The sequence below is a fragment of the Crinia signifera genome, chromosome 3 (genome assembly GCF_055691185.1).
Source record: "Crinia signifera chromosome 3, ASM5569118v1, whole genome shotgun sequence".
Lineage (NCBI taxonomy): Eukaryota > Metazoa > Chordata > Amphibia > Anura > Myobatrachidae > Crinia > Crinia signifera.
Window position 1 is genome coordinate 258263294 of NC_139219.1, and position 26175 is coordinate 258289468.

Sequence of the window (26175 nt, forward strand, 5' to 3'; positions counted from 1 at the left end):
ATAGTTTCTTAGATCATAATAACCACTCAGATCTTCAGTGCTCTTAAATCTTTAGGGGATAAATACTGGTGTAAGTATCCTGCCTGTGTATAATACTGATGTGTGTATCCTAACGATTATATACACACAAGTGTGAGTGTTATTCAATTGCAATAGATCCAAATGGCGAGCTCACCTATACACTTGTGTGACAAAATACTGGTACCTTGGACATCCTGCCTTCATATAATCGTTTTGACATTTATTTATGTAGACATGTGCAGTATTTGCTGATACAGGTTGAGTATCCCTTATCCAAAATGCTCGGGACCAGGAGAATTTTGGATAACGGATTATTCCGTATTTCGGAATATTTTAATATTTCAATGATGTATTTTGAAGTATCTTGCATTTGTGCTGTATAAACACATAATATACACACAAATATATTTTATTACCACATAAAATACACACAAATATATTTTATTTGTTCAAAAAACAAGGTTTCAAAACGTGAAACAAAATCTGTGTACTATCTCAGCACTGAATTTGAATGCCAAGCAATCATTGTTTTGCACATATATAGTGCCAGTTACATATCATGTCCCCAGTGATGCTGTTACAAATATCCCCAGTGAGTTTTTAGCAAAAAAAATTTTTTTTTTCACTTTCTGGAATGTCTGGTTTTCGGAATAATTCGGATAACGGATATTCGGATACGGGATACTCAACCTGTATTTATTGAATATATGCAGGAAATAAATAAATGCATGATGAAGTAACATATGCAGACCAGAACAAAGCTGTGATATCGATATTCTTCTAGAATCATGCCAGAATAGCGTGTTCTCTGACCACAAAGTTGTTCACCTGACATTACAGCCTCTATATATATTTATATGTTGAATTGTAACTTGGCAGACATTTTTCTAAATTAAAACTATATATATATATATATATATATATATATATATATATATATATATATATATATATATATACACTTTGTACATAAAAAGCTATAAAGGGTAATCGTTGGACAGGATAGTTTGGGAAAGATCTATTTATACAAACTAGCATAACATACAGTAATCTAAGGGCAGGGGCGAGATGTTCACACTATTTAGAAATGCCCATCTGTTAAAGTTCTCTTACTATAATGGGATGATTGTCTATTGATGCTGGGGCCGTGGCATAGTGTGTGCATTCATAACATAAAGTAAACATATTTTTCTGGGGGCATGTCCGATTATGAAAGAGCATTCTATAGAATTACAATATGACCACAGAAATCACACTACTGTTCAGGGGATATTTAAGAAATGAACCTGCAGCCAACATGTTCTCTTTTCATCGATGATTTCGGAAAGATGGCGTATGCGCAGAATATAGTAAAGACCCTCCCAGAGCCTGTGCCGACTCCCGTGCCAGCACCATCTTTCCAAAGGCATCACTGGCAAAATTGCACCACCGATGGCAGGTATAGGGGAAGCCGCTGCATTTTACAGTGGATATTGTGGCATAAGATGGTAGTTCTATTGGAGATGGCATGTTGCTATGGGCAACCAATCAGAAACTATTTATTATCTTCTAAACGGTGCTAAATAAATAAAAAGTACAATCCGATTGGTTGCTCTTAGCAAGATCCCATCTGAAATAGAACTCCCATCTTATTTAATAGACCCCTGTGAATGCAAGGTGTGCGGCCCAAGAGCCTCCCTGACCCATGGGCCACTGTATACCATACACGCTTAACCCATTTGTAGACAGGCCATTGTAGTGTATTTAATGTGCAGGGCATAAAACATATTTCTAGTTTTCAGCCAGCAGTAGGATCTCCTGGCAACATGACTCTAGCTAGGAACACTTTACATTGTCAGACTGATCAACTGTTATTATTTCTCTACATGTAGTAAAACATATAAGCTGTTTTTCCAAAAGGAGGAAACAAAAGAAAAAGACAAACTCATCTCGGGCTAAGTCATCTGCAGATATTACAAACATGTCGCTAATTACATTATTTTAACACTTATATATTTGAACACACTGGAATAAAATACACTTTTGTTACAAAGGTAATGGAATGTATAATGGAAAAGTGAGATGAAGTAAGAGGTAGAATTAGCAGGAGAAACATGGCGGAAATTGCCTGGTAAATGAGATTGTCTATTTATGGCCCAGCGTGATGAAGTAATGCAGAGGACTAGAATGGAAGAAGGTGAAGTTATAAAAAGCAGCAGTAGAGAACAAAATTCAGTGTTAGAGCAACCCAGGCACCCAGTATGACTGCTATGCACCAATAGCTTGGTATAAAGGCAGACAGATAGATATAGTATGGAGTACTGGCATGGTGGAAAAACACTCGCCTTTCTCTTCTGGGACCGGGGGTCAAGTCCAGCTTGATGTCCTAAGTGAAATGAGTTTGCTGGTCTCAGCTCAGTTCCCAGAGGGCAGGAGTCCACATCACAAAACCACCAAACATAATTTGGCACAACTGGCAGTCTCTGCTCAGGAGAGGCCCAGGATTGCGCTGGCATGGAGACTGAATTACCTCTCACCCATAAAGAGGGTGCTCCCTCCACATCGGGGCTGAGGTCATTGGTTGGGTAACGTGGGGAAGCTCGCACTGCAGCTGCCTGATTGTAGCTGGCCTGTGAATAAAAAGAGGACTTCAGTTTCCATTCCAGCCAGTCCTTTCACCAGCAACACAGTAAAATCGTGCTCATTACCCAGCCTGTAGCCAAAAATACATAGGCGCGTCATGGCAAAACAGAATTGCAAGACAAGACACGATACACAATAAAATTAAAACGTAAGAATATTAAAAAAAGCATATTCGTTAAAAGAAAAATAATTTCAATTAATTCAATTTTTTTTCTGGAATGCAATCATTATATAAACTTTATAGCAATGATTATGCATTAGATTTAAAAGGGAACTCAAACTATATATCTTTTAAGCATAAAAAAACATCACTAGTACACTATATGGCTGCCAACTATACACCCTCCACATTGCATTGCCTGGAGAATACTGCACAGTTCTCCGATGTTTGCATTGCTGGATCAGAGACAGACGGTTTCCCATTTACTGAGCAAATACAGTGCACACTTAGCAAACATTCTCCAAGCAGCGCAACCCTCAGAGTCACAGTTCTCCAGCCTTTTACTCGGGAAAACTTCTTAAAAAAACGGATTTGTAGCACATTGAGGTAGATGTATGAAGCAGTGATAAGGAAGGAGAAGTGAGCCAGAGGAGAAGTGGCCCAATCAGCTGCTCTGCATAATTTTATATTATGCAAATAATAGATGTTACTTCAGTGCTGATTGGTTACCATGCGCCACTTCCTCTCTGGCTCACTTCTCCTCCCTTATCAATGCTTCATACAGAATGAATAATAATATTCACTATGAACATATTGTTGTTCCTTTATTTAAGAGCACATTTACAGCAGTAACATTTCTCCTGTGGAAGCCACCAGATGGAATAGACTTCAATTCCTCATTGTGGTACAGTCAGGATGACCAAGTTGAAGCCATGAAATGTAAGACAGAAATGATGAAGTACTGCAGCGTCCTAAATGTAACCTATGAGCCTTACAAGTCCATTAATCTGGAGAGAAAAACTCAAGCAAGAGAAAGGCGTAATAAATAGATGCTACAATGAAAGACAAAGTATAAGATGAGTAAGCTGGAGTGTCACCCATGTGGAAGGAAAAAGAAGTTTATAATACAAGCGTTAACATGATGATAACAGGAGAAGCAGACTAATGGGGCCTACACACAGGGAGATTTTGCTGAGCAATCTGAGCAATGTAGATCGCTCAGCACACAATGCTGCACAGAGATGTGTGCGGAGCGACCTGTCAGGGCCAGTGAGAACCCAGGCCCTGCTTGGCAATCTAGCTAGATGTATCCAGCATGCTGGGCGACAGCGACGCTGTACATATGTACAGTAAAATAAAGTATAGAAAATCCATATAACACTATATTAATCAATCATAAACAAACTAAATGGTTATGGAGCTGATGCTGAATAAGAATGCATGTGCATCAAAATTGCAGACACAAGATGCAAACACAAAAAACAAACACAACAAAAACCTGTGAGCTTATGCAGTTAGACAACTTGTGGAATGCACGGAGCCTTGCACCAGTGATTTATGGGACATGTTTACCTCAGACATTTATCACAAAAACGTTGTCATTTTCTAAACCCTGATTTAATATGAATAAAAAACAAGAAGTACAGCAGAAGAAGCTTGCTACACTACTGTCATAAAGGCATAATGTATGAATGATACACGAGGAAAGCACCTATCGGTATAAGTAGTGAATTTTCCATGAGCCAATCAGAAGTCACTATTATTTGCTGCTGTTAATAAAACTGCTCACAGGTATAGAAGTACAGATCTGCATTTATTTGCGATGATGTAACCTCTCCTTTAGCATAACTTAGACCACCCCTTCCCTCCACCATCCTGAATATGCAGTCACAAGGAGATGCAAGCAAATATTTCTATGTGTATATACATGTACATTTTATGGATATACGCTGTTCAAATAAGCGGATTTTATGTTTTAGATGCCCTCTATCCTATGTTACACCTGCTCTGCCTAAACCTCACATAATTGCAGCCACTGACAACAGTGGAAGCACCCCCATAGTGTCAGACACAATACAACACTATACAGGGGGTTTTGCCATTTAGAAAACTATGTGTGTGTACACTGTGTAGCACCATGGTTGCCTCAGATGTGGCTACTTAAACACTTTTGCTGTGCCTTCTTTATCTAGTCAGTAGGTGGCAGTGGCATCCACATAGAGAAAGCTCATAGACCATTTTCTAATATGTATGTGTGGCACTACCTTTAAATTTGCTTATTTTTGATTCACTCAAAGCATGTTAGCTTGCTAAGCCCTTAACATAAGAGAAACAGATTTTAAACTATTACCTACAAAGATTTCATGTAGGTTATTAATGTGTATGTGTAAAATCATCAGCCAAGACAATGCGTATTAGATATTTTTTAGCATCACTACAATTAACAAAGGGAAACCTTTATTTTTAAAGTTAATGTAACAATAAAAACATACTACAAGTACGTTGCTTATACAGATATTACATGTTAGGCACTGTCTGTGATTAATTCTCCCTCTCCTACACTGGTCATCCATTAGCATCACAGTAAGGAATACTGCAAGCTATTCAAAATCCAAAATAATATTTCTTTCACTTCCAAATTGTACCCAGTTATTTTTTTGAAGATAAAAATGAATGAGTTGGAACAAAAACATTTATTTGCAGCACTACTGTCCTACAAAATGGCCACACCTAAGATTGATCTTTGTTTATACTAGCATGTGCTAATGAAGAGAACATAGACCATTGATCCTGTCCTAAGCCTGGTGCTTGATGCAGTAAGATGTATGGAAAATGCTGCAAATGAATTCATACCTCCAGTCTGTCTGTTCTCATTAGCTTCTGTGCAGCTGCTGCTGCAGCCGATGGCATTGCAACTCCATGATTCCCAGCAACAAGCATGGATCCAGTAGGAAGAATTTCAGCTTGTACAAGGCCCGGTGATACAGGCCCCAGGTATGGATTAAAGGCTGCTGTTGCATTGGTGGCTAAGCTTGGTGCGACTGAAAACATTGGCTGTAAAAGACAATACACTATTAAAACAAAATCACAGTTCATTACTCGCTTAAGTTCGTCAGGCATTCTCACATGAAACCACATTGGTGTGTTTGATTCATCGAAATAAACAATTTTACGGTTGCCGTGTCTTTATCAGAGCACAATATTTTATAACGATCTTGAAATTTCATGCGGCAGTGTCAGAGGCAATTTCTACAGCCTGAATGCTTACTTTCCATCGGCATTACAGATGTGTGTTGTGTGGGGAAGAGTATACAGGGAGGACGCACTAATCTGAAATCTGATAGTGTTCCTGGAAGGAAAGATACTTATCATACATTGTATGAGGTTTTGATGTTGTTTTGAAACTTAAGAAAGGTCTGACATCTTTGTTAATTCTAGAGCTGTGTACTTACCGTGAGATATTGGCTAATAGCCAATTCTGACTAGATGCACCAGAGATTTTGACTAAAAGTCCATTATACACACTGGGCGACTATGCTGGGGGGAAAGCTGATCAGTGCATACAAACTGAGCGGCTTTCCTCAGCAGCTTTCCCGGTGATGATGAGGGAGCGCGCAGCAGCACTCACCACTCATCAGCGAGCCATACACACTGGGCGGCATTGAGCTGAAAGCCGCTCCAACTAGGTGTTTTGAGCGACTTTCAGCTCAAAGTCGCCCAGTGTGTATGGGCCTTAAGAGATTTTGTCTACTTAATGATAGTCTATGATCTAGTCAAAATTGTCTTGCCTGCAGAGTCTGTCTATGCTACTGTGTTTCCCCCGATAATAAGGAAAGACAGTAGGAGATACTGACTTAAGGCCCTCATACACACTGGGCGACTTTGAACTGAAAGCAGCTCAGTTTTGTCGTTTGAGCTCCTGTCAGTGAGTACAGGCCAGCAAGGAGAGGTGACTTGAGCACTGATGCGTGTTCCCGTATCATCGCTGGCCGCGCAGCTCAACTGCTGGAATTACCAGCAGATGAGCGACTGGGTGGACGGCTTTCCATAGCGTCCTGCTACGGAAAGTCATCCATCCCTGGGAAAAACTCTCAGAAGGGCGAAAATCGCTCAGTGTGTATGCCCTGAGCGATTTTCAGCCCAGCGATTTTCCCCATCCTTGTCCATACTATTTAGTACTGTATGTGTGTATGGACCTTAAGCATCAGTATCTAAGCAAGAGAAAAAGTAGGAGATTTTGGCCAACCTTCTTGGAGATTTAGTCAAAAACTCCAGCCCAAATCTCTTTGTGTGTACACCCCTTAAGAGTTGGCCAACTGCTGGAATAAAGCAGGCCTCAGAGCAGGGATGGGGAACCTTCAGCCCTTCAGCTGTTGTTGAGCTACCCATCCCGGCACGCCCCACTACAGTTTTGCTATTGGGTCATGCTAAAACTGTTGAAGGGCATGCTGGGATGTGTAGTTCAACGAAAAGTGCCTTTTTTTTTTTATTCCCAAAAGTAATATTTGTTTTATATAATTGATTGAGCAGCGCTATACTTGCATAGTGGAGGAATCCACTATAAACATTTATATTGTATTCAAGAGGTTATACAGTTGTCTCTGTAGGGGAATCTGCAGCCCAATCATTAGTGCAACTATTACTGCCATCAGACTTAGACCAGCGCTTAGGTAATTGTTTGTTGTGTAGTTCAGTAACAGCTGGAGGGCCAAGGTTCCCCAACCCTGCCTTAAAGTAATGTGCTGTATTTAGCAGTGGTCCAACAGACACATGGCAGTAGCAGGGTGTCCCAGGAAACAGACAGGCATGAGGTTAGCTATCAGTGGCTCACATCCTATTACATATTGCGCTCTTCAACCTGGAACACCCTGGGACTCTTCAGTTTCTTCTAGTCAATCACTGTAAAATGCACTTTAACACAAAGTGGTGATTCAAGCCCTTAAATAAATGTTCCTGTGTTTGTTTGTTTCACAAGGCAACAACAAATTGGTATTAAAAAATATGCTTAATATTTTGTTATTTGTTTGAACAAAAATAAATATGGCAGGCTACAAAATAATCTTGGTGATTATCCTCCCTATCTATTTGATCAGAATGCTATTAATGATTGATGGAACATTTTCTACACTGTTATGTGACTAGAATGGTCAACAAATGATGTAATAAGAAGTAAGGCTCGGGAAATGCGCTGTATTCACTAGATGATTCTTCCGCTCCTTCACTCGCCCCTACCCCCACTATCATGAGATGCAGAGGCTATTTACATAATGGGCAGGGTTTGAATTCCAAGGGTGGGAGCAGCAGCCATTTTATTCAGTGCATTCCTGTTCTTGGTGCCAGATTCAGAACTGATTGTTGGGCTGCGTATATTCAGAGCCCAGCAATCAGGTAAACTCCACCCCGTGCCGCCCTGACCTGGCAAAATCCCACTCATGTGCATGGCAAACATTTCATTTGTAGTTGTGCACGTAGGGAGAAATTAATTCACTTACGCCAGCAATGTATACATTACACCATTACAAAATATACATTGGTGGGGCAGTAGCGGCGGTAACATATACATTGCTGGCCTGCGAAAAATTTAAGGCATGGCTTTGTGGGACAGGGGACTAAGCACACCGTAATGCCCATTACACATTATACTACATACCGTAATGCCCATTACACAATATGCCACACACTGTAAAGCCCATTACACAATATGCCACACACCATAACGCCCATTACACAATATGCCACACACCCTTCAGGCTTCGTGCCAGGGTTAACATGCTCTGTGTCATGGGTAACATGCACAGTGCGGTAAAGGAGACAGCCGAACAGAGAGGTGGGAAACCCGGCTGTCTTAGAGCAGGTCTATCTGTCCATGGCGTGGCTATTTCAATGACGCTCCAGCTCACGACTTGCGAGCCAATCGGAACTCGCAGCCCGGCAGCCAATATGACATCAGAGGCTCATGAGTTGTGTGCTGGTGCATCATTTGAAATAGCCACACCACGGACAGATGCTCTGAGATAGTCGGTTTTCCCACCGCTCTGCCCGACTGTCTCCTTTAGCAATGTAAGCTGGGTCAGACAGCGGGGCAAAGTGAGCGGACAGAACGCAGTTCCACCCCATTCCGGCTCACTTTAACCCCTGGTGGGCAGTGGTGCCAATATATACATTACTGGCTAATAAATAATAATTGGTGTGCAGTGGTGCTAGTAATATATACATTGCTGGCCCGTGCCAGCAATGTATATATTACTGGCTAATAAATAATCATTGGTGCCCAGTGGCACCAATAATACATACATTGTTGGCCTGTGCCAGAAATGTATATATTACTGGCTAATAAATAATCATTGGTGCCCAGTGGTACCAATAATACATACATTGCTGGCCTGTGCCAGAAATGTATATATCACTGACTAATAAATAATCATTGGTGCCCAGTGGTACCAATAATACATACATTGTTGGCCTATGCCAGAAATGTATATATTACTGGCTAATAAATAATCATTGGTGCCCAGTGGTACCAATAATATATACATTGCTGGTCTGTGCCAGCAATGTATATATTACTGGCTAATACATGATCATTGGTGCCCAGTGGTACCAATAATATATACATTGCTGACCTAGCAATGTATATATTACTGCCTTTGCTTAAAAATAAACCATTGGTGGCCAGTGTACACTCCCCTCCGTGTTCAGCAGGCGGGGGGCGAGCAGGCCGGGAGGGGCAGAGCGCACAGCTTGTGTGGCCGAGCGGGGAAGCAGGACTGCCGGGCGGTGAGTGACAGCGGGACGGCGTGCGGTGAGTATATGACACTGCGGGCGGAGAAGGGGGGGGGCAGTCAGCCGGGCTGAAAGCCGCGCATCTCTCAGCCCAACTGCTGTACACATTCAGTGATGATGGCTCAAATATGAGCCATCAACGCTACATCTGCTGGTAAAACCAGCAGATGAACCACCTCGCTGGCGATGATGCGGGAGCGCGCATCATCTCTAGTCGGGGATCGAAGGCCCATACACACTAAATGATTTTCAACTGAAAATCGTTAAGTGTGTATGGGCCTTAAGGAGGAAATAGTGTGTTGGCACTAGATGGTGCCCCATAGGGCAATTTAAGTGTTGCTCCGTTTGTGCATGCACAGCCATTGGGTACTGAAATTACTGTTATGTTGTTCAGTCATTTTGACAGTCTGGAAGAGATTGTAGGTAGGAGCAGATAGGAACTGGGGTTGGGCTGGAGAGATTTGTGGGCTAAAACTGTCACAGTTCAAAGTAAAAGTACGTTGCAGAAGCTGTCGTTTTGACAAGCTTTTAACTAGTTTTTTCAAAAACTATTAATGTAAATAAAGTACAATATGTCTAAGAAGCTAATTATAAGCATAATCTCAGTGAGTGATATTGTACAACAAATTCTGTACAACTGATGGTGTCTATTCTTTGCTGGTGTTAGTTTATACATCTTTGATCAGAACTGAATTCCTTGTTACTGCTGTTTTGATGTTTTGTAGATTCCTCAGTGACACTGTGAGTAAACAGAGCTCTACTAAGTTCTTATGACCTTTCAGATGTTCCCTTATAAAATGCTCACTCAGTGACTTCTGAGAGCAGATTGGAAGCGCTCTCCGGGCACAGCGAGTGGTATTTATTATTAGGCACACTCGTCATATGCCTACAGGCTCTGGCAAGAAAAGAGCATGTAACCACAATACTACCTACTTTATTACAAGTCCCCTGTCCATTCTTAACAAAAATAAGTCCACTGCATTATACGGTGGCGTAATGTTCATACCAAGATTCCACCAATGCTATTGCCAATATTTCTAGTTTCTGGCCCAATTGCTGAAGTTCTACTTACTGTAGCAGCGACAATAGTGCCTTGAATACAGCCATGACATACAACCCCTGAGCCACATGCAATACCTGGAAGAGTGTGCTGCTTACCATAGGCTGGAGCTGAGTACCGGGAATCATTGCATTGGCTAGCTGCATTTGCTGGGCCAGCATGGCCATGTTCTTTTGCTGAATCAGGTTATTCCGTCCATTTATCTCTAGCTGTGTTTTTAAGTGCGGTGGCGGATGGAGATATTTACAGTTCTCCCGTGAACAACGACCCTAAATGTACAAAAACACAATAAAAGGAGTAAGAGACATTAGCATGCAACGTCACATACTGATATTTCAACAGCTGCATTAGAAATCCTAATTACAAAACAATTTAGCATAAACATATAGAGTATGTCATTGCGATCCACTCCTAGATGTTTTCACACTCGTATCTTACATTTTACCACAATTCCACAATAATATATTTATATATTATCAGTCTGCCACTGCGTTGTCAAGGACATGAAAGAGGCTGCAACTGATTATTTAAGGAGTTCTAAACCTCTGTACAAAGAGATCATTCAACTGTTCCTCTTCCTTATTTATAGGCAGTATTACACAAACAAGCATAAGTGATTCATGTGACAGCTACACCAGACTCCGCAATATATTACAAGTGTACAGAATTGTGGGAATAAGTACATTAACCCTTTGGGTGCCCAGTGAATTTGTCAAAATAGGTGTGAAAATTGCCAAGCAAACATTTTTGTTCATTCTAATGACCCGTAATGTTTACCTTATACAGGAAATCTTTTTTTTTTTCAGCAATATTTTTGATGTGAATTTATATAACTAATGTGAGCGACGCTTAGTGGATCTTTTGCACTTCTCTCACAGAGATGTTGGCAATCAAAGGGTTAATAGTGGTTGGCCAAAATATTACCATAAGTGCAGATTAATACATATGTGGTCATTCCTACAAAATACAACTAGAATAATATACTTATATTGTAGATTTACAGACACAGGGCGAGATGTACTAAAGGGAAAATGCGGTAAAACCCCTGTTTTACCGCATTTTCCTATGTACTAAAACCCGTTCGCAGCGATATCGCAGGGCAGGGTATCGCCACCTTTGGGTGGTGATACCCTATAGAAGCCTATGGGCTTCTTTTTGCCGCCCGCCGCGTCGCCGCAACCCCTCCGCCTCGCCGACCCCCCCTTTCCCCCCTCCCTTGGGCTTACCTTCTTGTAGGTCCTCCTGGACCCCGGAAGGTAAGCCCTTCCTCCCCCTATCAACGCAGCCGGACATCCTTCCGGCTGCAGGGGGAGGAGGAAGCGCCGGGGACAGCCTGCTTAGCTGTCCCCGGCGTGAAAGCAGCAGAAGCCGGCTGGGAGGTGACGGAGACCCCCCGCAGACCACAGTACAGGTATCGCGTGGGGCCTCCGTCACCGCTTTGCGATGCCAGCCGCATATGTTAGTACATATGCGGCGGCATCGCGGCGGGGGGGGGGGGCGCGAAGGGCGGCGATGTATTTTAATACATCCCGCCCTGTGCAAACTGCTTAACATTTCTTCTGGATCAAAGCTTATTTAAAAGAATTTACCATTGTCATGTACTGTAACTTTCAAACTGTACTTTGCCTTCGTATACACCCACAGCATGCATCGAGTGGCTTTCGTCTTTTTGTGTTTGCAGATCTTATTTCCTTTAAGCTCTACAAACCTACTTTCTAGATAATATTTTATTCTGGGAACAGATATGATTGTGGTTCTCAAACTCAGTTCTCAGGGCTCTACACAGGTCATGTTTTTTTTTAGATCACCGGCAGGAGTACTTTGTATCACCAACTGTCAATTTTTTTGGATATTTTTTAATCCACATGACCAGGCAGCCATGATTTTTGTGGAGTTCCAAGGACCAAGTTGAGAACCTGTGCTCGGGCAGAATAACAATAGATGAAAAATATAAATAATTCCAAAAACTATTGTACCAATGTTATTGCCAATGTTTTTATTTTCTCTTCTTGGCTTTTGGTGTCCTTCTCGCTCTTTTCTCCTGCTAGCAGGTCCTACACCTGGACCCTCCCACCTAGATCAATTTGTTACTTGTCTACTCCACTTCTACTCCTCCAAACCTTTCTTCTGTTATCCTGGGTGAGTTTAATATCCCATTGAGCAATCCCATAGATACAGCTACTTCAAAGCTGCTCTCCCCCACCTCATTCTTTGTCTTCACTCCATGGACCAGTCACCTAGTTGACCTAGTCTTCTCCCACTGGTGTGATATATCTGACTTCACTAATCCGCCTCTTCCTCTACTCCTCTGCTACTTCCCATCACCTCCATTAATACCCTATTTGTTTTGTTCCCAGAGAGGCTGTCTACATTAATTCTTTCTTCAACTCCTTTTTCCACCTGTCTCCTTGACCCCAAACCACCATCTTCATCCTAAGAGGTACAGTACTTATGAAAACGTACTATTCCTACCCCGTTCTCCTTAAGTAATTTCAAGCATATACCAGCACTTTTAATTGTTGCTATTTGTTTTTAATATATATGTCATATATACACACTGCCCTTTGTGTGTGTAAATAATTTACATTTTTTACCACCAAGAAGGTAATCTTTATTTCAACATCCACCTGAGCGCCTTCCATCCAGACTTCCTGTTTTGTTGTACTACTGTATGTAGTTTAAGGCAACAGTAGAAGCCAAGTTTACTGCTTTATTCTAATGTTATATTCCATTCAGCTTGTGATGGGGGTGAGTGTCTCTTAATTGGAAAGCTGCGCTGCCCGCTGATATTAATCCTGGCAATGGACACATGAGTGTGTGAGATGCGCGTCCATGTCCCAGCAAACAGAGCACCAAGTTGGGTCACTTCAGGGCGCCGGCTCGTCCGTTAAGCATGGCTCCATCTGTATATACAGGATTTCTTCATGGGGTGTTGTAGTGTTATTAGGGAACATTGCATATGTATATATTCTTCACGTGGTGTTGTAGTGTCAGTGTAAGAAACAATGCCCATGTGTATATATAATACTGTGCTTGATGAGGTGTTGTAGTGTGAGTAGGTGATACTACACATATATTCTGTGGGGTGTTTTAGTAGATGATTCTTCAAATGTATACAGTATGTTCTCCATGGGGTTTTGCAGTGTGAATAGATCATATAGCACGTATAATGTATGCATTGTCCATGGAGAGATGTAATGTGAGTAGGTAAAAATATAGTTTGCATGATCTTGGGCCTATCTCAGACTTGATTGCAAAGCACATTTTACCGCAACTAGATAAAACCATGTGCACTGCAGGTGGGGCAGATGTAACATGTGCAGAGAGTTACATTTGAGTGAAGTGTGATAGAACTTATATCTATATTGCAGTGTAAAAATAAAGCAGCCAGTATTTACCCTGCACAACAACAACAAAAATAACTCACACAACTATAACTCTCCCTGCATGTCTTACATCTGCCCCTCCTGCAGTGCAGCATGGTTTTGTCCATTAGAGAAAAAAGGTGCTTTGCGATCCAGTCTGAATTATGCCCTTAGACTGTACAGGTAATTTTGGATGCAGTGTACTTTATTATATACTCATAAATTAGGGATTGGTCATCCGTTGCTATCATGGTTTATATACTGTAAATAGCCAACAATTCTGATTTTGGCATCTCAAATGGGGTTTCCGTAAAACGGATGTCAACCTACCAGACATTGCTGTGGAATGGTTAGATTAACCCTTTGAGTGCTGTGAGAGATGGGCAAAATATGCCTAGTTCGAAGTCGAGGAATATGAATCACTTTATTTATTGCCAGCAAATGACGTGAAGTCAATTAACTGAAGTTTTGTTAAACATTGTGCCAAAAAAAGAACTGTCGCTGTAAGCGACGTGTGCATTATTAGCGGATATTTAGCACATCTCCCACAGCAATGCTGGCACTCAGAGGGATAAGCTGTTGTTTGGGTGGACTGGGGCATTGTTTGGTTGAATAGCTAAACCAGTGGTTCCCAAACTTTTTTAAATCACGGCACCCTAGAGCATCAGAATTTTTTTCATGGCACCCCTAGGCCAAAAGTTTCTTATTCTGTAAATTGATTTGTATGTCATACATAGGTTTATTTATGGGAGAGAGACAGGATTACAGGATTAGCTTCTCTTTGTCCACATATTTTATTATAGGCAGCACTCCAGCAATGTTTTTGCCTTTTACATTGACCATAAATAATTTCAAATGCCAATGGACCACCAATCCAAGGCACCCCTGCAAGTGTCCTGATGCACCCCAGGGAGCCACAGCACACAGTTTGGGAACCACTGAGCTAAACTATCTATTTTTCATCAGAAATGCTAGCAAACTTGAGGCTGTCCATTGCTGTCCAAGCCATCTATTTTCACAGCACATTTGTTTTATATATATATATATAGATAGATAGATAGATAGATAGATAGATATAGATGCTGTGCACCTTCTTTAAGCGTCCTGAGGAAAAGACTAACCTGTCTTGAAACGTTGACGACGATGTTTTGTGTCGATGTTTAATCGATGTTTTTCCATTGCACCAAAAAAATGCTTTAAATAGCTAAGCCAATCGAGTGCCGCCTCCTTCCTTGGGGACCCCCAAAAAGGCCACAAGGTACCTGCATATCTACTTTATTATTGAGGAAGGCACCCCGGCGTGTTGCACACATAGCACAGGAGTGCCGACCAAACTGCTGCTATATATATATATATACTAGGTGATTCATCGCGCCCTACGGGCGCTCTTCACACCGTCGTAAGGGGCTGCGCCCCCTTAATTTGTGAACGTTTGTATATGAGAAATATGGTTAGAATTGTATGAAAGATGCCCTGTATTGTAACTTAGGTGTCCGCGAATCGCGGGAGGGGGGGTCGCGGAGGGTGCCGCGAATTGCAGGAGGGGGGGTCGCGGAGGGTGCCGCGAATTGCAGGAGGGGGGGTGTGGGGGGGTGGATGCTGCGAATCGCGGGAGGGGAGGGATTGCAGAGAATCGCGGGAGGGGGGTCGCGGGGTGGGTTGCCGCAAATCGCGGGAGGGGGGTTACGGGGCGGGGGGTTACGGCGAATCATGGTAGGGGGGGTCGCGGGGGGTGTGCCGTGAATCATGGGAGGGGGGGTCACGGGGTGGGGTGCCGAGAATCGCGGGGGGGTGTGTGTGTGCCGTGAATCGCGGGAGTGGGGGTTGCGGGGGGGGCGGGGGGGGGGTGTGACGCGAATCGCCACAAGAAAAAATCAACACAGAAAGGTCAACACATGTAAATGTTGACATAAGTGTGGCACTTCATTGGTGTCCATGTCGACACATGAGAATGAATATGAAAACATTCAAAAAATGAAAAAAAAAACTTCAAAAACTCATGTCAACCTTTTTCATTGTCGACCATAGCCATGTCAGTGTTTTCCATGTGCAATTTAATTCTGGAGCTGCCGCGAATCGCGGGGGGGTGCCGCGAATCGCGGGAGGGGGGGTTACGGGGCGGGGGTTGCGGCGAATCATGGGAGGGGGGGTCGCGGAGGTGTGCCGTGAATCACGGGAGGGGGGGTCACGGGGTGGGGTGCCGAGAATCGCGGGGGAGGTGTGTGTGTGTGTGCCGTGAATCGCGGGAGTGGGGGTTGTGGGGGGGGGTGACGCAAATCGCCACAAGAAAAAAACAACACAGAAAGGTCAACACATGTAAATGTTGACATAAGTGTGGCACTTCATTGGTGTCCATGTCGACACATGAGAATGAATATGAAAATATTCAAAAAATTAAAAAAAAAAACTTCAAAAACTCATGTCAACCTTTTTCATTGTCGACCATAGCCATGTCAGTGTTTTCCATGTGCCATTTAATCCTGGGGCTGCCGCGAATCGTGGGGGGTGCCGCGATTTGCGGGAGGGGGGGGTTGCGGGGGGTGGGTGCCGCGAATCGCGGGAGAGCGGGGTTCATGGGGGTTCCGGTGGGGGGTTGCCGCGAATTGCGGGAGGGTCGCGGGGGGGTGCCGCAAATCGCCGGAGGGGGGGTTGCGGGGGGTGTGACGCGAATCGCCACAAGAAAAAAATCAACACAGAAAGGTCAACACATGTAAATGTTGACATAAGTGTGGCACTTCATTGGTGTCCATGTCGACACATGAGAATGAATATGAAAATATTAAAAAAATGACAAAAAAACTTCAAAAACTCATGTCAACCTTTTTCATTGTCGACCATAGCCATGTCAGTGTTTTCCATGTGCAATTTAATTCTGGAGCTGCCGCGAATCACGGGGGGGTGCCGCGAATTGCGGGAGGGGGGGTCGCGGGGGTGGGTGCCGCGAATCGCGGGAGGGTGGGGTTCACAGGGGTTCCGGTGGGGGGTTGCCGCGAATTGCGGGAGGTGGGGGGTCATGGGGGGTGCCGCGAATCGCGGGAGGGGGGGTTGCGGGGGGGTGTGACGCGAATCGCCACAAGAAAAAATCAACACAGAAAGGTCAACACATGTAAATGTTGACATAAGTGTGCCACTTCATTGGTGTCCATGTCGACACATGACAATGAATATGAAAAAATTAAAAAAATTAAAAATAAATCTTCAAAAACTCATGTCAACCTTTTTCATTGTCGACCATAGCCATGTCAGTGTTTTGCATGTGCCATTTAATCCTGGGGCTGCTGCGAATTTAGGGGGGGGGGGTGCCGCGAATCGCGGGAGGGGGGTCGCAGGGGGGGTGCCGCCAATCGTGCAAGGGGGGGTCGCGGGGGGGGTTCTTTTTGCCGCGAATCACGGGAGGGAGGTCGCGGTGGGGGTGTTTTTTCCGCAAATCGGGGGGGGGGGTCACGGGGGAGGGTTTGCCGCGATTCGCGGGAGGGGGGGGTCGCGGGGTGGTGGTTATGCCGCGAATTGCGGGAGGGGTCGTGGGGGGGGTTCTTTTTGCAGCGAATCGCGGGAGGGGGGGTCGCGGGGGTGTTTTTGCTGCGAATCGCGGAAAGGGGGGTCGCGGGGGAGCGGGTGTTTTTGCCGCGAATCGCGGGAGGGGGGGGGGGGGGCGCGCGCGGGGGGGGGGGGGGTTGCCGCAAATCGCGGGAGGGGGGCGCTCACCTGGTGGCTGTGGAGTAGCAGTGCTGGGCAACATGGGAAGGCAGTGGGTGTCTGGCACTGTCTGTGGGCTCACTGGGCTGGTTCTCTGTCACATACCTCCCAACATGACCCTCTCCAGGAGGGACACAATGCTCTGTTTCTAGACTTCCCCTTAATGTATGATTGCCATCACCTGTTTTAAACAGGTTAATTTCTCAGAAAGGTGTTCAGATGAAGGCAATCACACATTAAGAGGAAAGTCCAGGAACAGAGCGTTATAGACACAGAAACCCACTTTGAGTGACAGATATAGCCAAATATATAGGAGATATATATATATATATATATATATAATTGCAGGCGTGCTTCCTGGGACCAACGCTGCAATGGTGTGTTCTATAGTGCGATGCTGAAAGATATTAATGCTTTGTCATGCAGTAGTTGAATCTGGCCAGAAAAGCAATACTTCTGACAAATAATCTATATTACCCAAGGCAATAAAGTCTTAAACCTGAAATCAGATCTAAATTAACAAAGAGCACATCTATTACACAGCACAAAGAGGTTAACACTGATAAATAATTACTTACACGCAGGACAGATTCATGAGCTAAAAGTAACTGAGACTGCATAATGCAGCCGCCCTCACAGATTTAACCAGCCATAGTGCATATAGCACAATATAAATACACAAAATGGTAACACTATGACCTAAGTTCCTAAATAGACAATGTCGCCATATTCTTGACCTGCAATCCTTCTTTAATGTCATCCTTGTTATAATATATTCTGTAGGTTGCTTTTCTGGATATTTTTAACTCAATGAGAGATCTGCTCTGAAATGTAATTGACCTTGGGCCTAAGTAAGTGCTAATTCTCACCTAACATTTAAACAATATGAGGGGGCACAATGTTTTATATAATTGAGCATGGCTGCCACGAGGGGGGACTATGATACAGCTGTGTAGGAACAGAATTTACCTCCTCCTAGGTTTATTTTGAGGAGGACAACTGTACTTACTGTGTTTGACTCTGTCCCCTTGTGTCACCCTGGCATGCTGACTGTCTATGCATATATGGTCGCACTGGGCAAGATTCGCGCAGTTATGGTAAAGCGGATCAATGGTGTCTATATCGACCATGGTTTGGTTGATCACACTTAGTCTAGTTAGACGCCTAAAGATAGTCTACCGGGTGTAGATTGGCAGGGGCCTCAGATGGGTGGTCCAGGAACAATTCAAATCATTTCACCCTATTCAATGTTCACCGAAAGCAAACAGTGAATGCCGATTTTTATGCTCGCTGCAATTCGCTGGTGTATTTCAATGGGGTTTTCACTGGGATTCGCTGAGAGTGTATTCAATGCTAGGATGGCGAACTGCTTTCAGCATAATTTTCGCCATGATTCACCGTTTTGCATTCTACATCTTTTTAAGGTGAACTGGAAAGTGATTTTTTATTTATTATTTATTTATTTACAGTTTCTTATATAGCGCAGCAGATTCCGTTACACTTCACAATAGTAGACAGTGATAAAACAAACTGGGTGACAACAGACAAACTTGGAGGTAGGAGAGCCATGTATCTTTTAAAATAAAGGGTATTTTTTGGGGGTAAAAAGGGGCGTTCTATTTTTATTCATGTGCTTGCAGCACATGAATATATATTTCATTTTTTTTTTTTTTACACATTCGCCAGCAGGGGGTGGGGAGCACACTGTTCCCACTCATTACATAAGCATGAGTGGGACCAGTGCAGCGGCTCCCTCCACAGCACCCCTGCCAGCTCTCCCGGGGGGGGCAGCTTGTGCTGCCTGTGTTCCCGGGAGCCCACCCCCACACACACATTCCGGCACAGGCAGGGAGGCTTCCATTTGCCCGCCGCAAATGCTCCAGCCCCCCAGAACCCTGCAAATGTGCAGCGAATCCTAAACAAGATTCGCTGCACATCGCGATCAGCACCATTGAATACTGGCCTAAATCTGAATATAATTGCTTGATTACACCTTATCCCTACTGTGATCGCTGGTGCTGGTGAATGCACTTGTCATGCCAGGGAAGGAGAAGGCTCTGAAGATGGTAACCGTCAGATTATGGGAGCAGTGAAACTTAATCAGCAGGAATATGAAAGTAAGAGGGGAAAGCACAGACGGCTGTCATATGATGTTTTGCTTTTGCAATCACATCAACAACATTTAGGCTGAAAGCCCAGGCTCTGCTAAACAACCGGCCTGTGTGTAATTAAATTACAGCAGCATTATGTGCGCAGAGTCTGGCCTTGGCTACTGCAAGAAAAGCCACACTCCATCTAACTAGAGCATTTCTATTTCAGCAGTACATGGATCACTAGAAGCCTGATATATATTAAAGTCTGCTAAATCCCTAACCAGTGTATAGTTTAAATTGTTTATATAGGGGTAAAGTAGCCTATACACTACTGCCACTTCTCGGAGGTAGAAGTCCCATAAGATTTCCCTTGAACTGCTACTGTACATCGTATACGGTCCTTTTGCATACCATGTATTGGATGTGATCCCAGCAAGGGAAGTCGGATCCCATAAATCTATAGGGCAGTTCTTGCAATCTCCGGCTCCGATTCGATGCACACAGGACCGCACATGGAATTATAATCAGAGATAAAACACATGCGATATGACACTTTTCATCCCATTTCTCAGCCCAATCCGTCAGAATCGGATGAAAAGAGTACAAATTGCACTAGAGCAGGGGTGGGCAATTATTTCAGCTGGGGGGCCACTTAATACTTCCAGCAGATATTCAAGGGCCACACTCCCGAAATTTGAATGTATTTTAGCACACCATATACCCCTTTTACACATCATGCAACACAATAATAGGCCCCTTATACTTGCCGCTTATATTAGTAATTTCACACACACACACAAGCTCCCCCTTAGTTATTCCACACACCTGCTCCCATTACTAATGCCACACACCTGCCCCTCTTTAGATTTTCCAAACACCTGTGTGCCAGCGACACACCCATCATTAGCGGCGGTGTTGTAGTTGTGTGCGTGCGGCATAGTCCTGCGGCCTTTCGCGCATGTGCCGGTCATTGCCTGCTAAACACAGACTGAGCATCGGCTATACAGGACTATGCCACGTGCACACACAGCAGGACAGTCTCCGACAAACAGTAACTTTCACAGAGACGTATGTTCACAGCCCTATCACTCTAACAGAGACCTACTCCCTAGTTACCGGCCACTATCAGGAATCGGTCATACTGAAAAATGACCGCCAGCAGCCTTAAATACCCCAGCTTCTTTCTCACCCTTTCAGATTGAAAGGACAACCATACCTGCTCCTTGCCTTTAAAGAACGGCCTTCAAAGGTGTTCTGATTTGATCAATTAGGCTGCAAAACTCCAGTGACAACAACCAGCAGGTAAACACACATTTTATCCCTCAAATACATGACTTTCACAGGGCATACTAGCTAAACACTCTGGATTCCTTTGTAGCATACTAACAACACTTGAATACACACACATACATACATATATATAAATATATGGTACTTGTTTCCTAGCACGGCGCCCATCGGGTCCCATCGCATACCTTAACTTAAGGTATGCGATGGGACCCGACGGACCCGATTTTCAAACCTTTTTTTAGGTTTCCCGACAAATGTAAAATCAGGTCCATCGCATGCCATTATAATTACATAGTTACATAGTAGGTAAGGCTGAAAAAAGACTTGCGTCCATCCAGTTCAACCTGGTATAGATATCCATTGCTGATTTGGTAGGTTCTGATATTTTACAGACAGATTATATTTCTTATTTGTACCCATAGATGTTTTTCTCCAGTAAATGTTTGTCCAACTTTGCCTTGAACGCATTTAATGAGCCAGCCGTTACCACCTCTCTGGGAAGAGAGTTCCAGAGTTTGACTGTTCTGACCGTAAAGAAATTATTTCTACTAGCTGAATGAAATCTTTTTTCTTCTAATCTATACTCATGCCCTCGCGTCCTAGATTCCTTTCTAGTAGAAAAGAGGGTGTGTGACAGTTCCTTATATTGGCCCTTGATATACTTGTACATGTTGAGCATGTCCCCCCTTAAACGTCTCTTTTCCAATGTAAATAGTCCCAAATTGCTTAATCTCTCCCCGTAGCTTAAATTCTCCATTCCCCTAATAAGCTTTGTTGCTCGCCTTTGGACTTTTTCTAATTCTATGATGTCCTTTTTATAGTGTGGGGCCCAGAACTGCACTCCGTACTCGAGGTGAGGTCTCACCAATGCTTTATACAGTGGCATAATTACCCTTGAGTCCCTAGTTTCCATTCCCCTCTTAATACGTGCCAGAATTTTGTTGAATAATGGCATGCGACCGCCGCGACCGACCCGATTTTACATTGTAAGTATTGTATGTAATGTTAAATTCCTACGTAAAATCAGGTCCATTGTATGCCATTATGATGGCATACAATGCGACCAATGCGATGGACCCGATTTTACATAGGAACCAATGTTAAATGGCCCCCCATATCCAATTTTTGATTGTATACCCACCCTGATGGGTAATTTCTATGTCAAATGCCCCCCCATTGTTAACACCACCCCACGATGAACGCGAACCAGAGGGGAGGCACTACGCGTCCTCCGACCTTTTCATACCCCCACTATCCACGTCGGCGCGGAGTTGATGTTATATAGTGTGGCGAGCGCAGCGAGCCCCGCGAGGGGACGCGTATTACGTCAGAAGTAATGCGCGGCTCCTCACGGGGCTTGCTGCGCTGGCCACACTATATAAAATCAACACCACGGCGACGTGGATAGTGGGGGTATGAAAAGGTCGGAAGACGCATACGGCCGCCTCTCGCCATGCTTCGGGTTCAAGTTGATCGTGGCGTGGCGTTAACAATGGGAGGGGCATAGAATGAAAAATGGGGTCGGGGGGACATTTAACATTGGGGCCAATGTAAAATCGGGTCTCAGGGACCATTTAACATTGGTTCCAATGTAAAAAATCGGGTCGGTCGGGTCAATCGCATTGCATGTAATTTGGTTGCATGCAATGCGATTGACCCGATTTTTGCAACCCGATTGCATACAATTAAAATCGGTGGCGCCGTGCTAGGAAACAAGTACCAAATATATATATATTGGGTCCAAGTTTATGCGGTCAATGCAGCCTGGCGATGATTCAATCCTCTCGGGACCTTTATCCAGGCAGCAGAAGTAGTCAACAGAATTCCAGAAAACAGCAGTTATATATCCAAATGTGGGAAAAGGAACTGGCGACCAGGAAAGTACTGCCTGGGGCCCTGCTTATATAGGGAGTTTAAACTCCCGCCTCCGGTGTAAGTTCCACGAGTGGAACACATGACGTCACTTCCGGAATTGCGGGGCGCTGGTGTAACCAGATGGTGAGGTGACCTGGGACATAGTGTGATGTGTGTGTGTTGCCAGGATGTGTAAGAGCTCTTTTAATAGTCCGATAGGATAAGTTTCACATTGACACCTTTTTTTGACAGCAGCATTTACTTTTTGCCAGGAGACCACTTTATTCATCAATTTCTTCTTTTAATAAAAAAAAACTGCTGTTTTTCTGGACTTCTGTTGACTACTTTTGCTGTCCAGAGGACCGAAAGGTCGGTATGCTGCATTTACTGAATAAACTGGGACCCCCTGGTGCTTTTGAACATTTAATGTAAATCTGGTGATTGCTGTTTGGCCCACTTTGGGGAGAACCCACCTCTGTCATATATATATATATATATATATATATATATATATATATATATATATATGAGTAGTGTGGCTCGGCACCCAGGCAAGCAACTGTGCCAGGTGCCCAGACCTCCGGGATACAGGTGATGGTCTCAGTACTCATGGTCCAATCAAGTCATAATTTGAATATATACTGTGTGTGTATATATATATATATATATATGTATATATATATATATATATATATATATATATATTTATTTATTTTTCCCAAAAGAGCTGGATGGAATTAGATAATTAGATCACTCTTTTGCACTTTAAATGGGTCACCTTTAATGAAACAATTTAGTTTTATATTAACGGCTGCTGCTACGTTTATTAGGACTCAATAATTTTTTTACCTGATCAAAACATATATTGTATGAAAATTGTCTATAGTTACAGGTTGCATTTCGTAGGATTTGTCATACGAAATCATGATGCTGCCTACCCCAGATTTTATTCAATAGGAGAAAATGACATTAAAAAGGTCCATTAATTCTACTTAAAAAATATATATATGCTATACTCAACATGCTTTGAGGTTTGAATGTCTTGGAGTCTGTGGGTGCCCACCTCTGGAGTGGTCTGTATATGACTGGAGCACCGTGGCAGTTGATATAAGTATATAATATAGAAGTATAAAAGGGTGCTTGTCATTTGGAATCTTGTATGTATAAATATATATATATACAGTGGTCGAAGTGGGGCGGTATGGGACGGTATGTCATACCGTCACCTTTCCTCCACTGACCCGGAAATGCCTTTTTTTTTTACACTAATAAGTTTTTAGGGGCTATCTGTGGCAGTGGCAGATTAAGCCTTTGGGGGGCCCGGGGTACTTTAGAGCGGGGGTCCCCCTTGCACTTGTCATTACTGGCCGCACACTGCATGGGCGAATATTATACTGTAAAAACACAGAGTAAAGGCAGAATAAACTTGGTCAATGGTTACCTGCAGGGGATATATATATATATATATATATATATATATATATATATATATATATATATATATATATATACACACACCACATGAAAAGCCTGTGTTTGTCCCTCTACCCCTTACTCTGGAGGAGACCTCACAGTCCTAGTGCTGCCTCTGATTAAAAACCCTCCTATGACTAAGCTGCTGCTGCTGTTCTCCATGGACCTGAGAAGCATGTAATGAGCTCCACCAATCAGAGCTCAGCACAAACTTCTCAGCCTCTGTCCTCTGGTGCAAAGTGTCATGGGACTTAGTTAACTCCCAGAAATGCACTGCACACTTGTGCAATCAGTGTGCCTTGGCTCCCGATGCTCAGCACCATAAATCATTGTCACATTGGCAGATAGGTGAAGCTGCAGCACTACCCCACCCATGCACAAAACATTTAGCTAAAAAAAAAAAACATAACTTAAACATTTTATTTTTAAAAAATACATGACAACCACAGGGGGCCCCTAGCTAGAGGGGGGCCCAGGGGCACTGACCCCTTGCGCCTCCATTATAATCCGGCCCTGATCTGTGGCACCCCAGCCTGGGATATCCCGTTCTGGCAGGGACAGCCATGACAGTGTTGCCAAGCAACCATAAATATGCTGCCGCTGACAGGCACTGGTATCCAATGGGTTAAAGCTTGGAGGGAGCGAAGAAGGGTCCGCAGGCTGATGGACAGGTCAAGGAGGCGAATGGCAGGCGAGGAGGATGTGCGGAATGAGGTCAAAGGTCCCAGCACGGGCAGGAGGGAGGAAAAAGGAGTAGCGTGGCATGCAGAGAGAGAGGAGCAGCGGCGATCGCAGCACAGAAAAGATTCCTGCCCAGCAGCCGCGACCGTCAAGGGAGAAGCAGCATGGTGAGCGGCATCGGAGGAGGAGAGAGAAGCGACCCTGAAGTGAGCCGCACGCATACTGACAGCAGCCGCAGCGGAGTCGCGGTGCTGCGGGAGAGACAGGAGAGGAAGCCGGCGAGGGGATGGAGCGGACCTGGCCACGTGACCGGCGGGGCAGGAGAGCCGCATGAAGGCCGCCACCGCACCGGGACCATAGAGGGAGAGAAGACGGACGGGGCCCTGCACCTGACGGCAAGCAGACCGGAGGGGTGACTGAGTGCGGTAACGCTGCGGCGCCCGCACTAGTACACCCTCCGGCGAACAGAGGACGGAGCTGCGAACACCCCACAGCCAGCAGACCGGATGTCGGGGGGGGTCAGAGTCAAGATGGGCAGGAGCCTGCAACTGAATCCAGTCCACAGGTATACGCCGCACACCTGACACCCCCAGGCAGATACCCCTAATTGCCAGGCCCCACACAGGTGCATCCCCTATCCAGTTGACCCTTATAGGGCACCGAATGTCCACCACCATTGCTTTCCCGAGGGCCCAGGGACAGCACCCCATGCAGGCCCAGTACCCCTGTAGAGCCCAGAGTGTGTATGGACTGCGCCCCTTTGATCACGCCCCTTTTTACATTGACCACGCCCCTTTTTGGGGGCGAGCGCATAATTTCTACCTTTATTTTGCCATACCCCTGCTTTAAAATTTCCACTTCGAGCACTGTATATATATATATGTTGCTTACCTACAATATTGCTGCCAGCAGTTCCATGCTTGTTGCCAGGGGGGTTTGCATGCTTGTTGCCAAGGGGGCTTGCATATTTGTTGCCATAGGGGGTTCCATGGTCATTGCCAGGGGTTCCATGCTTATTACCGGAGGGGGATGGGAATACATGCTTGCTGCCATAGGGGTTAAATGCTCGTTGGCAGTAGGATGGGAATACATGCTTGGTGCCATAGGGGTTAAATGCTCGATGGCAGGGGGGTGGGGAATACATTATTGCTGCCATAGGGGTTAATGCTTATTGCCAGGGGGGAAAGAGTTGCTTGCTGACATAGGGGTTAATGCTCATTGCCAGGGGGATTACATACTTGTTGTCAAGGGGGGTGGCATGCTCATTGCCATAGAAGGTTCCATGGTCATTGCCAG

At 44.2% G+C, this 26175-nt stretch overlaps 1 protein-coding gene across 20 annotated transcripts in view; it reads right to left on the reverse strand.

Annotated features, from left to right (window-relative positions):
* MBNL1 (muscleblind like splicing regulator 1) overlaps positions 1–26175 on the reverse strand; it is a 153292-nt gene that overhangs the window by 24629 nt on the left and 102488 nt on the right. For 11 of the 20 annotated variants that reach the window (XM_083177924.1, XM_083177922.1, XM_083177918.1 and 8 more), the window contains 3 exons: positions 10526–10696; positions 5438–5638; positions 2346–2630 (listed from right to left, as the gene is read on the reverse strand). In XM_083177924.1, coding sequence (XP_083034050.1) covers positions 2346–2630; positions 5438–5638; positions 10526–10594 — 555 coding nt within the window. In that variant the 5' untranslated portion in view covers positions 10595–10696. Of the gene's footprint in view, positions 1–2345; positions 2631–5437; positions 5639–10525; positions 10697–10865; positions 10960–26175 lie in introns of those variants that run through there. The other 9 variants (XM_083177927.1, XM_083177932.1, XM_083177931.1 and 6 more) reach the window with 2 other exon arrangements.